At 45.9% G+C, this 14342-nt stretch overlaps 1 protein-coding gene across 3 annotated transcripts in view; it reads right to left on the minus strand.

Annotated features, from left to right (window-relative positions):
• Window positions 1-14342, minus strand: part of Smoc1 (SPARC related modular calcium binding 1) — a gene marked incomplete at its 5' end in the record, with an annotated part of 149984 nt that overhangs the window by 48356 nt on the left and 87286 nt on the right. For all 3 annotated transcript variants that reach the window (XM_005399241.2, XM_013521999.1, XM_013521998.1), the window contains 2 exon segments: window positions 1898-1945; window positions 3996-4095. In XM_005399241.2, the coding sequence (XP_005399298.2) occupies window positions 1898-1945; window positions 3996-4095 (148 nt within the window).

Genomic DNA, 14342 nt, shown 5'->3' on the forward strand with positions numbered 1-14342 from the left:
AAGGCGCTGTTCCTGTCATTTACCGTAAATGTCATCCTCAGCCCACCTGTCCTCTTCCAGCTGGCTTGCCCTGAGGGGCCATGGGTCTGTCTCTATCACCCACAGCGTGCAAAGCCACGTCAACCTGGAGAACACGTCTCTGTCCAGTTTAAGAACGCGAATCCCACAGATGGCCTTTCCTGGCCCCGATATTTTATTCAGCATTACGCACTCAGCTCCTTTGGTGGGGAAAATCTGAATAGTAGTTTTGCACAACTGCTGTGTTGCCCTCTTCCTCTGGGACCTCATGCCCGGAAACCAGGGGATAAGCCTGAAGGTGTCAGCTGCAACACGTGAAACTGAAGCGATCTCCCATTTCCAAACTCTGCAGACACACACCATTGGCAGCACTGGTGATTTCAGGTCCTGAGACTTACTTTTCTCCTCTCTCCCGACTCTTCCACCTGGGAAGAAGCACTTGCACACAGGGCCGTCTCCCCCCGGCTCTGGAAAGGACCTGGACAGGTGCTTACACCCTTCTTCTAACCACTTACACACTCCTGCCCGGGAAAAACGGAGCTGCGTAACTGGTCCATGGGCCCGCGTTTCCCAGTAGGGGGTGGGAGCATCATGTGCCACTTCCACATCTTCCTGGAGCCCCTGAATTCAGGGCAGGTGGCTTTGCCTCTTCTTCCCATCCCCAAGGCATAAGCACTTGGGGCAGGGGCTGGGCCTGACCTCGGTCTCCCAGGAAGTACGTGTAGAGGACAAGCCTGTGAACTCCTGCTGAGTCTCAGCAGGTCCAGCTCTCTGGGTGGAAGCTCATGAGCATGTCATCTTCGAGGTCTAGATGCAAGTGGGAAGCCTTCAGTCTAGCTATAGAGGAGCTCTGCAGTGCTCACATGCAAGGAAACAGATTCTTGCTTTCTAGGTCACTACCAGCTCTCTGTATAGCCATGAATTTTAGGCCTCAAACTGTCTTAACACTGGGTACTGTGGTCAGCATATCCCAAGGCTACTCCTCATGCCAGCGGGTCCACTGCACACAGTCAGACAGATACCAGCTTTCTAACTCACAGGGCCCAGTGTGAAAGGAAGACGCAGGGCCCCCTGTACGAGAATCAGGAAAAGTAACATGAAAAGCACTGAAATATACAGCATTACCCTTTCTTCCATAGTCTGTCTCTTCTGAATGTGGCATGATGGTTTCTAATGTGCTATTTAGTATACTGCACAGATAAGGAAAAATGAAAACCTTAAGCATGCTGTTGAAACAGTTTAGCATCCTCACGACAGCTCTGGGCAACCGTGGTGAGTTCAGCAACCAAGTTCAGCAACCAAGACCCGTACTACACGTATCTTCCTGAGTACATGCATTGTGTCACTGTTCTCCCAGACCCAAGACAAAATGACTTAGAATTTCAAGAAAGCAACTACACAGGTCATGCATCCATGAAGCCAGCCCAGCCTCAGTGAGGGAAGTCTAGATGTGCTGGGACACACAACTAAGGAGAATCAGTGTGTGTGTGGCAGGGGGGATAACCAAATAGGTTTTATAGGTTTATAAACAAGATAGCGAAGGAAAGACATGTACACCCGTTTTCTCATCCTCTTTGAGCAAACACTGGCCCTGCTGGTAGCTGATCAACTGAACTCCCTAGGAAGCCAAGATTCCCAGAGCTCACATAAAGGTCCCTGTCAGTTTATTCACTCCCCTTGAAAGTTCCGGGCATTTCACAGCCACCGCCACATGAGCCTTACCTCCAGCGCTCCTGGGAGGAAACAGGGAGAGAGTGGAGCAGACTTTCTGTAGGCCACTTTCAGCTTTCACCCTGGGCTCCTTCTATCTTGTCTAAGAACTCCTTCGTGGACCGGCTTGAGATGCAAACATTTAGATAAAGCATAAAACTCCACTCACCTTTCTTTCCTGAGTTAACCTGGCTCGAGGGCTTGTCGGTGACTGAACCTTAGGTGAGAGGAGAAACAAAAACACAGCCATTCAGGTGCACTGCGTTGGGTTTCTTTCACAGAGCTGGCAAAGCCTGATGCTATGAGCACGTGGACATATACATATCCCACATCTAGGGATATACACAGTTAGTGCACACATGCATCGTGAGTGGGCTTTGTTTAACATCGGTGTCACTGATAACCCAGCACTGTTTTAAGATGAACTACAATTTCAGGGTTCCCTGGCATTAGTCTTGACTAGATTTATATGAAGTTTCACATCCACGTAACTCCACATTGCAATACCTGCCCCTTGAATCCACACCCATGCCCCCACTTCTCATCAACTCCATGTCTGGGCCATATTGAGTCAGCAGAGCCAACTGAAAAGAGACCCTTCTTACTGCAAATGCAATGATTGACGTCCCTTGCTGGTTAGGGCAGGAAATCGGTGATTTTCCATCTGCATTAAGTAGAAAATTGTTGGCCCAATTGTACTGAATGGGCCAAAATAGTCTGAGGCATGGAAACAATTTTAGAGACCCAGCCTGTTCCTAAGCGGGGGTAGCACATGTGTTTATCCAAACATTTGCCCTGCATATACTAGGACGCTACATGCACCCATCCTCTAGGCCTAGCCCCATGACACCTGTCTTCGCCATGAAGCTCAATTCCACACATGCAGGGCATCACCACACGTCACAGACCGGCATCCATGGAGGTCCCACCAGCAAAAGACAAGAGAGAATCTATGTTTTCCTAATCAATGTCATTCTCTTCTCCAAATACTAGCTTTGTGCAAATTCTGTCATATTGCCCTCTACGGCTGTTTCTAGTGCCTTCGTTTGCTTTAAATGAAACTTTCCAGGTCATTTGCAAAGAAGACTAATTTCTGCCTCTGCCCATCTCAACCCCAATCAAGGTTTCCAGTTTCCATATAAACCACAAATAAAGTAAACTTCCCTTCTAGTACATAAATTTTGGTTTCCTAACATACATTCTTTCTGCCCTTTCCACTTACTTTTGCCTTTGTATAGTAGGGCTACTAGAAAAGTGAATCAATTTTGTAGAAAAAAATTTAAGATAGTAAGACTGCTACCCTTTGGAATTTCCCATAGGTTTCAGCATAATTTTTTATACTTTTTGCACATAAAATTAAAAATAATAAAACCACCTATACACAGACAGAGGGAACATAAAGCAGCTGATAGATAAGACAGGCTTTTTTGGAATGAGGGCTGAACTACATGGTGAATTTAAGAGTGACTCACAAGTTCCTTACCCATGAATAGAAATGGACAGCATGGGGCTTACGTAAATCCATAATCCACAATCCCATGAAATTGACCTAACAACAGAATTCCTCGATGCTTATAAAGTTGGGAATCGTAATGACTTAATTTTTTCTATGGACTAACCCAAAAGATCACCATCAAGCAGTAGTTTCAGAACAACAGGGGGAAGCTTCACAAAAATAAGGACTGCAGGTCTCACTCTGAACCTACAGAATCAGAATGTATAAGGAGAAGCCTTAACATCTGGGTTCTTTTTAATTCCCCAGGTACTTCTGAGGATTAGCCAGATTTAAGGGCCACCACTAGAGAGACTTTCCATGATTCTACTTTATATTGTTCAAGGGAAGCACTTCTATGGTAGAAGCCACCACTGTCCTCTCCTGCACATGTGACAGGCATCACTATTTGATCACTGATGTGGAAATCCCATGCATTCTCAGTGTCCATTCCAATAAGACTTCAACAGCAATCAATCAGCATAGCTACAAGTTTAAATGCCATCCCAGCTCTAGGGCTTTCAGTCAATGCTTAGGAAAACAGCATTGAACCAGAAATCTCAACTCCAAAGGATAAACATATATATATAGGTATACACTGACCCTCCTCACCTAGCTGACTACGGAGCAGGCGTGTTACAGCGGAGTCCTCCCTGACTGGGAAAGACTTCACAGCCACCACCAACCTTTCAAAGGTTCCCCCACGAGACACAGGAGACCAACCAAGGAGTCTCTCTCCAACCCCCTTTGTGCTTCCCGCCCCTCCCTACGGTACCTGAACATACAGGAGTTTTGTTCTGCACAGAAGACCCGCTGATAGGCTTCCCATCCGGGGTGACACACCAGCAGTACCCTGTGTAGGTGTGGCACTGCACCTGTTCAGAGAAGTGGGAAAGGAAGAGAACCGTAAGTCTTGAATCACCATATCAAGAGTCACCTCTCACAGCTTTTCTAGCATTGCTCACAAGTGGAAGAGCTCTTCCCACCTCTCACCCCACCTCTTGCTCCAGAATGGCTCTCATAGGTCGACCAGTTGGCCACCAGCATCAATGTTTGCTGTATGACTCACACAAACAACCACAATTTATCTGCTTTCTTTGACTCCAAAAACTTAGTATCTTGTATCATGCTGAGATACACCAACTGTGCTTTTCCTCTGTGTGTGGGTCTCCCATTGCTGGAACTCTCATCCAATTGTAAAAGATTCTGAACAGTGAACTAATTTGGCAAGTACAACTTGGAATGTCACCAAATGGGTTAATATGACACTTCTTTAACAAGCAGAGGTAAGCAGTAAGTTTTTGTTGTTCAAGCATCTCCAGGCATTCATTCATGGATCAGCCTGTCTACTGACCACATGGCTCTCCTGAAACAAGAGCACCCGTCCTAAGGTTAAGGCAAGCTCACCCAACACTCTCCCGATCACAGTGCGCTCGAGCTACAGATCTGGCTAGTCCATCTCCCTGCTTTAGACCTCCAGGACTGCATAACAGCTATTTCTACATTCCCAGCACACAGCATTAACACCTGACATTTTACTGTAGGTGATGGATGGACTGCATAAAGCTACGAATTCAAACTTCTGGAATCAAGTCCATCGGCCTGAGAACTGTCAGTGAAAACAAGGTTTTTTACGTCCTTCACGGTGACTCTTCTTTTCTCTTTCATAGCTGTCGTTTTGCCCACCTCCTCCCACCCCACCCCACTGCCCTCTTCCCATTGTTTTCTCTGTGGTTTTCCTAAACACACAGTCAGGCAGATCCCTTTGCTTCAAAACCCTTCAATGATTCACCTTTGGACTTCAGATAGAGACTAAACTAATTTGCATGGCACTCAAGGTCAAGATCTCAGCTCCCATTCCTGCAGTGTCATTTTACACCCAGGCTCTATGTAGGCCCTGCACTCTGGCCACAATGAACCCTTTGATGCTCCCAAACACACTCTAGTTTCTCGTGACTGAATCTATTTGCTCCAGCTGCTATTCAGTTTGTCTGGGACACTACTCTCTAACCTGTTCCCAACACTCTCCCAACCCCTGCACAACCCAGCCTCCCTTATCGTCCACCTTCTCTGTCCCAGCCCAACCCCCTCCTTCCTCTGATCCTTTCCCGAATTCAGAACCCCGATCACAGTGCGCTTGAGCTACGGATCTGGCTAGTCCATCTCCCTGCTTTAGACCTCCAGGACCGCATAATAGCTATTTCTGCATTCCCAGCACAGAGCATTAACACCTGACATTTTACTGTAGGTGATGGATGGGTTGCATAAAGGCACTCCTGTTTCCTCAATTCTTGGTCTGCATCAATTCCAAAAATGCAACATCCATTTACACAGCTGCATCACATTAAACGTAGATCTCAATGACAAGATGCGCGCCAACTGCACAGATATTAAAGTGTGGGGAAGAAAAGCATGCCTCTTGGGACCAAGGACATATTGAAATTGAGATTAGACAGTAATTGCATACCAGTGGAGCAGGGAGGTACAGGAAGAGCCCGTGAAAAGAGCAATCAGACAGGCTAGGTGAGACCCAGAAGTTACCACTAAGGTAGAAAAGCTACAGAAAAGTTTCTGCTCTTGCTTAGGTACTGAACTCCAAAATTTCCCCCAAGACAAATTGTTTCAGCACAAGCCTATCCACAGAAATCAGGCAAAGAGCAGACGGCATCGCTCCAGCCTACTCAAAGGACGACTGCTGTCAAAATGAGCCCCTCACCTCTACAGTTTCTGCAAGGAGGCTGTACTCAGTGCTTTGCCCCCAGAACCACTTTCTACTCCCACTTCATCTCATGGTCATAGCTGATACTCCCTGGCAACACGTGCTACCCCACAGCCACGGCTACTCATCAAGATCAATAACTCGGGTTGGGTTGTGCTACTTTCTAAGGAGGCCTAATTGTGAACTGGAAAGAAATCCAGACAGACCAGGATTTAATCTTGGTCCAGCCAGTTAGCAGCCAGGCACATTACTGTAAGAGTTCTCTGACCGCCCTCCACACATGAAACTGAGGGTCAGCTTATGGTAAACAACCTATCTTGGGGGAAATTACGGTGTTTGGTAGCAGTGGTCAGCCTGCAAGATCTGGAGAGCCAGTCCGGTGCCACACAGGTGGCGAAGGCCAGATAGAGTGGCTGTGGCGACCAAGGATGTCTGCTCTTGGCTGTGTCTGAAACACCTGACCGTGTGGCTCCTCACAGGCCAGAGCCCTTCAGCAATCTCTGAAGGCCTGGGTGGGAAACACACTGGAAACTTGGAGCTGACCCCTTCAGGTTCCCTTGGCCCTGCAGGGCATATTTCCTAGACAAGTCCCAGGCAGGGACAGCATGTTAATGAAACCTGGCTGGCTACTTTCTCCTCACTGGCCAATAATCACCTCTGGGGACTCGGCCCAGGGTCCGGGCGGCCATGCTGACTCACTCCTGGGGTCCTTGGCTTCCACGGTCAAGGCAGGCCTCTTTCTGCACAGGGCTTGTGCCCTGAGCCAGCACCCACAGCTGTGCCTCTGCCCCCGGCTGTGCTGACGCTGCCAGGCACTGTGGTCAGACAGACTACAGAGAACTCACCCCTGTGAAGCCTCCTCCAGTGGGGCATGCGCAGAGTCCCAGCGAAGGTTACTGGGGACAGAACTAAATTCGTAAGGAAAAGGCCAAGTCCAGAGCTTTGTTTCAGGGGATATAATCTGACCTCTGGGATCAGTGGGTCCCAGGGGCCACTTTGCCCCTGAGTGGGCCCATTGTATCCCTGCAGGCACATGAGCACTGCTCCCAGCCCCCAGCCCCCAGCCAGGCCCACAGGCCCAAACACAGCTCCTTTCTCCCCAGGGCCCTCAGCAATTTCCCCATCTACCCTGCAAGGAACAGGCCCGGGATCACAAAGTCCTCAGCCTGGGAGCTCCTCCCAAATTCCATGAAACTGAAGGGGAATGAGGAACTGCTGTCTTATCCCTCTGAGGCCTGGGGTCCAAAGCAGCAGCATACCTGCCCCAGATGTGCTACAGGGGAGCAGGCAGCAAATGAAGTCACAGAGACTCCAGCAGGATCTCAGAGTGCAGAAGTGAAGGAGGAAAACCCCATTCCTCAGGCACTCAGCCCATGCTTCTAAACAGAGCGGTGGGACTTTCGGTTTTTGTTTTGAGTTGGTTGGCTGGTTGCTTTTTTTTGAGCCAGGGTCTCGCCTTGTAGTGCAGGCTGGCCTCAAACTCACATCAATCCTCCTGCCTCAGCCTCCTGAGTGCTGGTATTATAGATATGCACCACTACACCCAGCTGAAAGGTGGCTATTTAAATTGCCCTAGGGAGTTTTGAAGGTGTCTTCTTGCAGAAAAGGACTGACCTACAGACAGACTGTAGCCTCAGAAAGTTTCATCAGACTAAGCCTAGGACTCTGCATTTATTTTAAAAGGGAAGACAAGGAGGATAATGAGGATGATGGTGATAACAGTAACTGCTCCAGTTGTTGGGAGAGTTAAATTAGATAATGTAAATAAAGCACTTAGCTCATGGGGTAAATTCCCAGTTAATTCTAACTATTTATTTTCATTATCATCATGTTATTTTTTTTAGCAAACTAACTGTACACTCAGAAAGGTCAGAGCCAGATTATCTGATCGAAACGAAAGAACATCCTATTCTAACCAGAAAAAGAGCAGCCTGAAATGAGAAAAATGTTTGAAAAAGTCTGGGTGGAGGAAGGGGAAGTTTGTTTGTGTACAGGGACAGCAGTATTAATCTCAGAGAAGAGAGGCAAGGCTTCCTGCAGGAAAGCACCTAGGGTGGACATTCTAAAGAGCTGATGCATAACCAAAATGTAAGCTCTTCCTGGTTTATCCTTCTCCTATACAAACTGATTCTTTTAAATTAATAAGCAATACCTTTTGTGCCCCAGAGCCTCCAATTAATCAATTCTCAGCTTTAATATACAGGAAAAGCCTGTGCCGTGAGACACTGGTGAGGTCATTTCTACTCTCGTGCTGTGCAGTTCTCAAAACTCAGTGTCCCGGCCTCAAAGGTAAGGTTGCAAACTAAGGAATTGGTTCTTCTCCCACACTGCAGCATCCTAGCAAGGCTAAAGTGTCAACTGACAGGTCTTCCTTTAGAGGCACGAAGTGCTTGTACATCGACCAGCTGAAGCGAGGTTGCCCTCTGCTTCTATTGTGACTATCCCGCTGGATGTAACTGATGTTCCTAAGAGTACTCTGAAACAGTTTGTTCTTAGATAAGGAAGCTTCATCTGTGACTCACATACTTGAATACTATTGGCAAGAGGCCCTTTCCACAAACAGCCCAGTTGTATATTGCAGTCCAATCACAGTCCAAATTAAGATAAGTCTGAAATCATTTTAAGCCTGCTAATCTTCAACATTAGCTCAACTCCTGGCCACCTAGGAGAATGTGGAAGGCCAGCACCCCAACCATGGCGGACAAGTGACCAGGGAGCAGAGAGGCAGAAAAAACACCAGCTCACAGGAGACAAACATTGGAGAGTATCAAGAAAAACAGAGGGGGAGGGGGCTATGCGTACAATCCTACAGGTCTCCATGACCCATGGGTGCCGGGACCAAAGTGGAAAATACCACCTTCTACTTTGACAATGGTGTCTTGATCTCCTTCAGTGATCTCTGCAGTCCTCATTTAGGGCTCAAAGGCACCCTTGTGTAAGTCCTTTACAGGACCAGGACAGGCAGCATTACTTATTCAAATGTCACAGGTAGTGAACAAATGTCCAGGAAATTAGAATCCTGATATTAGAACTGACAAAGAGCCAGAAAAAGCCAGATCGCCAGTCTAACCAAACATTTGCAAGTGAGGAAACCGGGGCCCAGTGTGAAGAAGCAGCATAGCATGGGCCCTGGGCTCTCGTCCTGGTGGGTGGCCGCCCCTCAGCAGTTCCCAGCTCTCCTCTCAGAAGGAGGAAGGAGCCGTTTCAAGGGCTGGTGTCCGAGTGAACTGACTGAGTCTGTGCCCCCCAGTTCTCTGACACACAGAACTCTCTGGGGGAAGGAGTTAGGGACAAATGCTCTCCTGGAAGAAAGGCTTTCCCCGAGTGTCAATGAGAGGCCTTTCTGGAGAGGCTGGGTAATAGCTTGGGGGCCTCTACCACACCCACTGGCCAGCATCTCCCTTCACTGTTCCTTGGGGGTTTCTCAGGCAGGGCCAGACTTCCCCTCTGGAGCAGCCTCTCTGTGTTTTCTCCTTCTGTTCTGTTCTCTGTCCTACTGAGCACCCACCTCCCTAGGGATCCCAGGGTGAAAACCAGCTCTTGGGTCCACTTCCCTCTGAGAACTCCGCCGGTGCTCCTGCCCGGTGACCTCTGCCGGGGACAGCTGCTTTCCAAGGGGCATGAGTAGGAATTACCAAACTCCAAGTTGTTGTCTGGCCAAGTAATTCTGGAAAGACCTGGTTCAACCCAATCAAGAGATTTCCCTCACTGCAGAACTCTCAGACTTAGATGAATTCACTACAAAAGACGGAGATCCTATTTGCAGCAATTGCAAAATTTCTTAAACAGGGGAATTTCGCTGAATTTTTGTGTGGGGAGCATTTGATGGCACTAGTGTTGTCAGCCACATGGTCTGGCCCTGGATAAATGTAAGGAACTGAAAGCCTTGTTTTATTTCTCTGTTTTTCCCAAGTCCTACTTTCTAACTGTCTAGATGTCAGGTGATCACTCAGTAGTTATGTATGTTTGGAATACCTCTCCTGCAGGGACAACCCCTCCTCTCCTTTTGTCAGGATTTCTCAAGTTATATCTCTGGTAAGAAATATCTTGGATTATCTCAGACCTTCCAGGAGAACTGGTATATGGGTTAGATCTAAAATGGCCCCCAGAGCAGGGTGTAGTGGCGCACACCTGTCATCTCAGAACTCAGGGCGCTGAGACAAGAGGATCACGGTGGATTCTAGGCCACTCTGGGCTGCATAGTGAGAGCAAGGTCAGCCCCTGTCTCACATACATACACACATACATACATATGCCCCTTAAGGCCTCATGTGTTTGGAAAGTGATCTGGTTAGGGAGGCACTATGGCTGGCTTGCTGTTGGGAGGCATGGTCTGGTCAGAGATAATGCGTCACTATGGGCAGGACCTGGAAGGTGCATCTCCCTTCCATGCTCCTCCCTTGACTCTCTGCTTCCTGGCTGCCATGACAGCAGCTTTTCCTTCACGCTGTTCTTCCTTGGAGCCAGCAGATTATGGACTGGAACTACTAAGAAGTGTGCCAGAATAAACCACTCTTCCTTTAAGCTGTGGGTGTCAGGCACTGTGCCCCAGCAATGAGAAAGCGACTGAGACAATTGGGATACCCTCCAGCACACAGAACCCCCTCACCCAGTGGCTTGATTCCCCCCCACCCCATCTATCATTTTGCACCTCTTTGGGAAGACAGAAAACATGAACCATACGCAAAGGCACAGATTTGATCTGTGATTCTCAGTAGCAACTACCAAGTACAGAAGGAAGAGACTACACTCATGCCCACAGACAGTACCGAGTGGGAAAAGGCTAAAAGAGAAGCAGAAGGCAGGCAGATATTTTCCTCTCTTCTCTTTTGACTGTGGGAGTATGAAACTGTTTTTTCCTTCTTTTCAATCTATCAACTGAATCAAATTCCTTAGCACTTGACTTCTCTGAGCCTATCTATGAAATAGGGCTAAAGCCACTGCTTGGAACATCACTAAGATAGGTAAGATGTGTGGAGCGCTTAATGCAGTGTCAGACACATGCTCAGCACATACTGGTTTGTCCTTTTTCCTCCCCTTTTGCAGGGAAGACATATGCTATAGCAAAAAAATACTGCTGTTCTTGTTGGCTACAAACACCATCTCTGACTCGATGCCAGCTCTAGGGAGGACTGTCTGTTGTGGAATAAGGAATTTTTCCTTTTAGAGTAATTACATCATTCCCCAGAATTTAATAGGGGAGGTACAGAAAGAGATGACCCTTAACTTCAAATACTCCTAAATATGGGATCTTTTGTCAGCTTCATTTTTTTATGAGGTACTGATGTGGTATAGCTGGCAGTACAACCTTCATTAGGCAGTACCATTCATCCGAGACTGTTTATGAGCACATCTGATATCTTGTGTCCACTTTGGGAAAGAGGGCTTTAGACAAAGGCCCTTGGAAAACTGGAGTTAGAAGAAAGAAACCAGGAGGAAAGAGACATAAATCCCTATGATATTGGAATGAGCCACAAAACTAAGAATTTTGGCTAGGGCCTAAAGAAATAATTGTTTGGAGGAGGCGTCTAGTGTCTGAGCCTGAGGTGTGACTGGGCCCGGGAGCTGCAGTAGAAGCATCCTGTAGACTGACTCAAGGAAGTACCACATTTAGGCTCGGATCCCAGAAAAGGGTTGGAGAGTATTAATGAAAAGAGAACATACACAGGATAGAACTGGAGCTTGCAGTAATGCACAAGAACTGCCACCGCACGACCCAGGTGAATGGCATTAGGGCAGCCCCTCCCATCACCAGCTCCAAGGCAATGGCACCCAGGTGAACTGTGTCTGAAGGCCCAAAGAACAGTCCCTCCCCTTGCTGTTGCCAGGATTGAGGTGAACCACTCTGGAAGATCCAGGAAACAGAGAGAACACCAGTGACATAGTAGGGTTCCAACTAGGGCACACAGGATGGACAGGTAGAAATACTGGCATGAAATGTCCAAAGCAACAATAACAACATAAGCCAACTGGTAGTAAGTTAGGTGAGCCAACATTGTGCTTGAGAACAAAGACACATGGAAGAGAAGCAGGCAGGTGGAGCAGCTCCTGTTCTCTCTTTTTTTTTTTTTCCTTTTTCTTTTTCTTCTCTTTCTCTTTCTTAAGTGGCTGGGGAGAACTCCAGCCACAGAAAACTAACCCCATCCCCCAAATCCAGAGACCAATTTCAGATAACCCCTGATTTACTCCCTCATTCTTTCTCTTCTGCCCTCTCCTCTAGTTTCCCAAAGTTTATGTGATCATCCTTTGTCCTCCAGCCTTTCTTCTACTTTATTTTCAGTTGTCTTTGTGTTGTGCACTATCTTTCCTACATTTCCTCACCACAGGGTAAAAACCACTCCACCAAAGGGAAACAAAAGCTCCCAGTTTACAATCAGTTCTGTTATATAATAGCAGATTTTGCTCCTAGAGTTTAAGATATAAAATGAATAGCTACCACAGACTGTCAGTTTCTAAACTCTACTTGATGCTATTGCTATCGCCAATTATACTACTTTAGCTAGGATGTCATATCCGTTGTATTCAGTTGTTCTCTCTTCCGTAACAACATTGGGAAGGAGTAATAATCTCACCATAGCCCAGCATCAAAGAACTGGTGACTGAGCCAAACAAACAATTAACTTGGAAGTCAGGATCTTGGAACAGACACAAGCCAAGAACCTTCTACACAGAAGACATCCCTGAGGAACAGACTTCTCCTAGAGAGGATTTGATACTAGAGATACAGCTGCCTAGTATCAAAACTTACAAGGATCAACACAAAACAAAATAAAAGTTTTTGAAATAGAAAATGACAAGACACAAACAAAATGCAATCTCAGACCTCTAGCCTATGCAAAATAAGTCAAGAAGACAAGACAGAGGAAAATGGAAGACATATTCTTGAAATTTCTGAAATGATAGCAACCAAAGTAAAGAAACAAATCCATGAAGTGATAGAGGAAATCAGATCAGAAATAATGTCTCACATAAAAAAAGAAATGTCAACATTCATAAAGGAATTGCTCAACAAATCTAGAGTAGAGATAGATAAAAAAAGAGAGATGATGATAGGAAAAGAATGGGAACTGTGAACAAACAATATAGGAAAGAAATAGAATGCATGAAATGGATTCAGACAGATATACAGGAAATTAGAAATTCCATTGACAGCTGGCAAAACCACTTGAACAAAACTGAAGAAAGACTTTCAGACCTTGAAGACAGGATCATGGCTAGCAATCATGAAAGATCTCTTAAACATAACAAGGAATCAAGAAATAACAATTCAACAGCTGCAAGATGATACAAAGAAAAACAATATAAGATGGATAGGTGTCAACGAAAAAACAGGAGTCAACACAAATGACATAAAGACTATTTGCAGAAGTAATAGAAGAAACTTTTCCAAACATGAGACCAGAAGCTGACATACACACATAAGTGAGACATACAGAACTCCAATTAGCCGTGACCAAAAAACCTATACCCAGACATATAGTAATCAAGATTCCAGAAATTCAGCACTAGAACAGAATATTAAAAGCTGTTACAGAAAAGAAACAGATCACTTATAAAGGAAACCCCATCAGAATCATGGCAGACTTCTCAACACAAACCCTCAAGCCAAGAAGAGCTTGGAGTAAAGTCTTCCAAGTCCTGAAAGAAAGCAACTTCCAATCCAAACTGATGTGCCCTGCAAAACTACCCTTCAAAATTAGTGGAGAAATAAGATACTTCCATGACAAAGAACAACTGAAGAAATTCATGGCCATCAAACCAATCCTACAAAGAGTACTGAAAGATATTCTAGATAGAGAAAAAAATAAGCAGAATTCCAAGAACAACAAAAAGAAATCATCAGGTAAGGCAAGCAATTAAACGGGAAAAAAGTAGGGAACCAACAGCAGGAAAACCAGCTATAGCCATCAATGTAAATAACCTCAATTCACCAATCAAAAGAAACAGACTGGCAGAATGGATCAAGAAACAAAATCCAACAATATGCTATATATAAGAAACACATTTAACTCAAAAATCAGGTACAAGACAAGTATGTCCACTCTCACCACTCTTATAGCTCTGGAAACATTAGCCAGAGCAATCAGACAAGAAAGAGAAATAAGAGGAAAAAGGATGGGAAAAGAAGAAGTTAAATTATCATTATTCATAGATGACATGATACTGTACATAGAAGACTCCCAAAACTCTGCAAAAAAGACTTTTAGGTTTAATTACCAGAAGCTGGATATAAAGTCAGCACTCAGTAGCATTCCTCTACACAAACAACAAACTCACTAAGAGAGAAATTAGGGAAGCCACACCCTTCCCAATAGCGTCCCCCAAAATTAAATATTTAGGAGTCAATCTAACAAAAGAAGTAAAAGATCTATACATTGAAAATTACAGTACTCTGAAAAAGGA

This window comes from Chinchilla lanigera, unplaced genomic scaffold, assembly GCF_000276665.1.
Source record: "Chinchilla lanigera isolate Chin_1 unplaced genomic scaffold, ChiLan1.0 scaffold00065, whole genome shotgun sequence".
Lineage (NCBI taxonomy): Eukaryota > Metazoa > Chordata > Mammalia > Rodentia > Chinchillidae > Chinchilla > Chinchilla lanigera.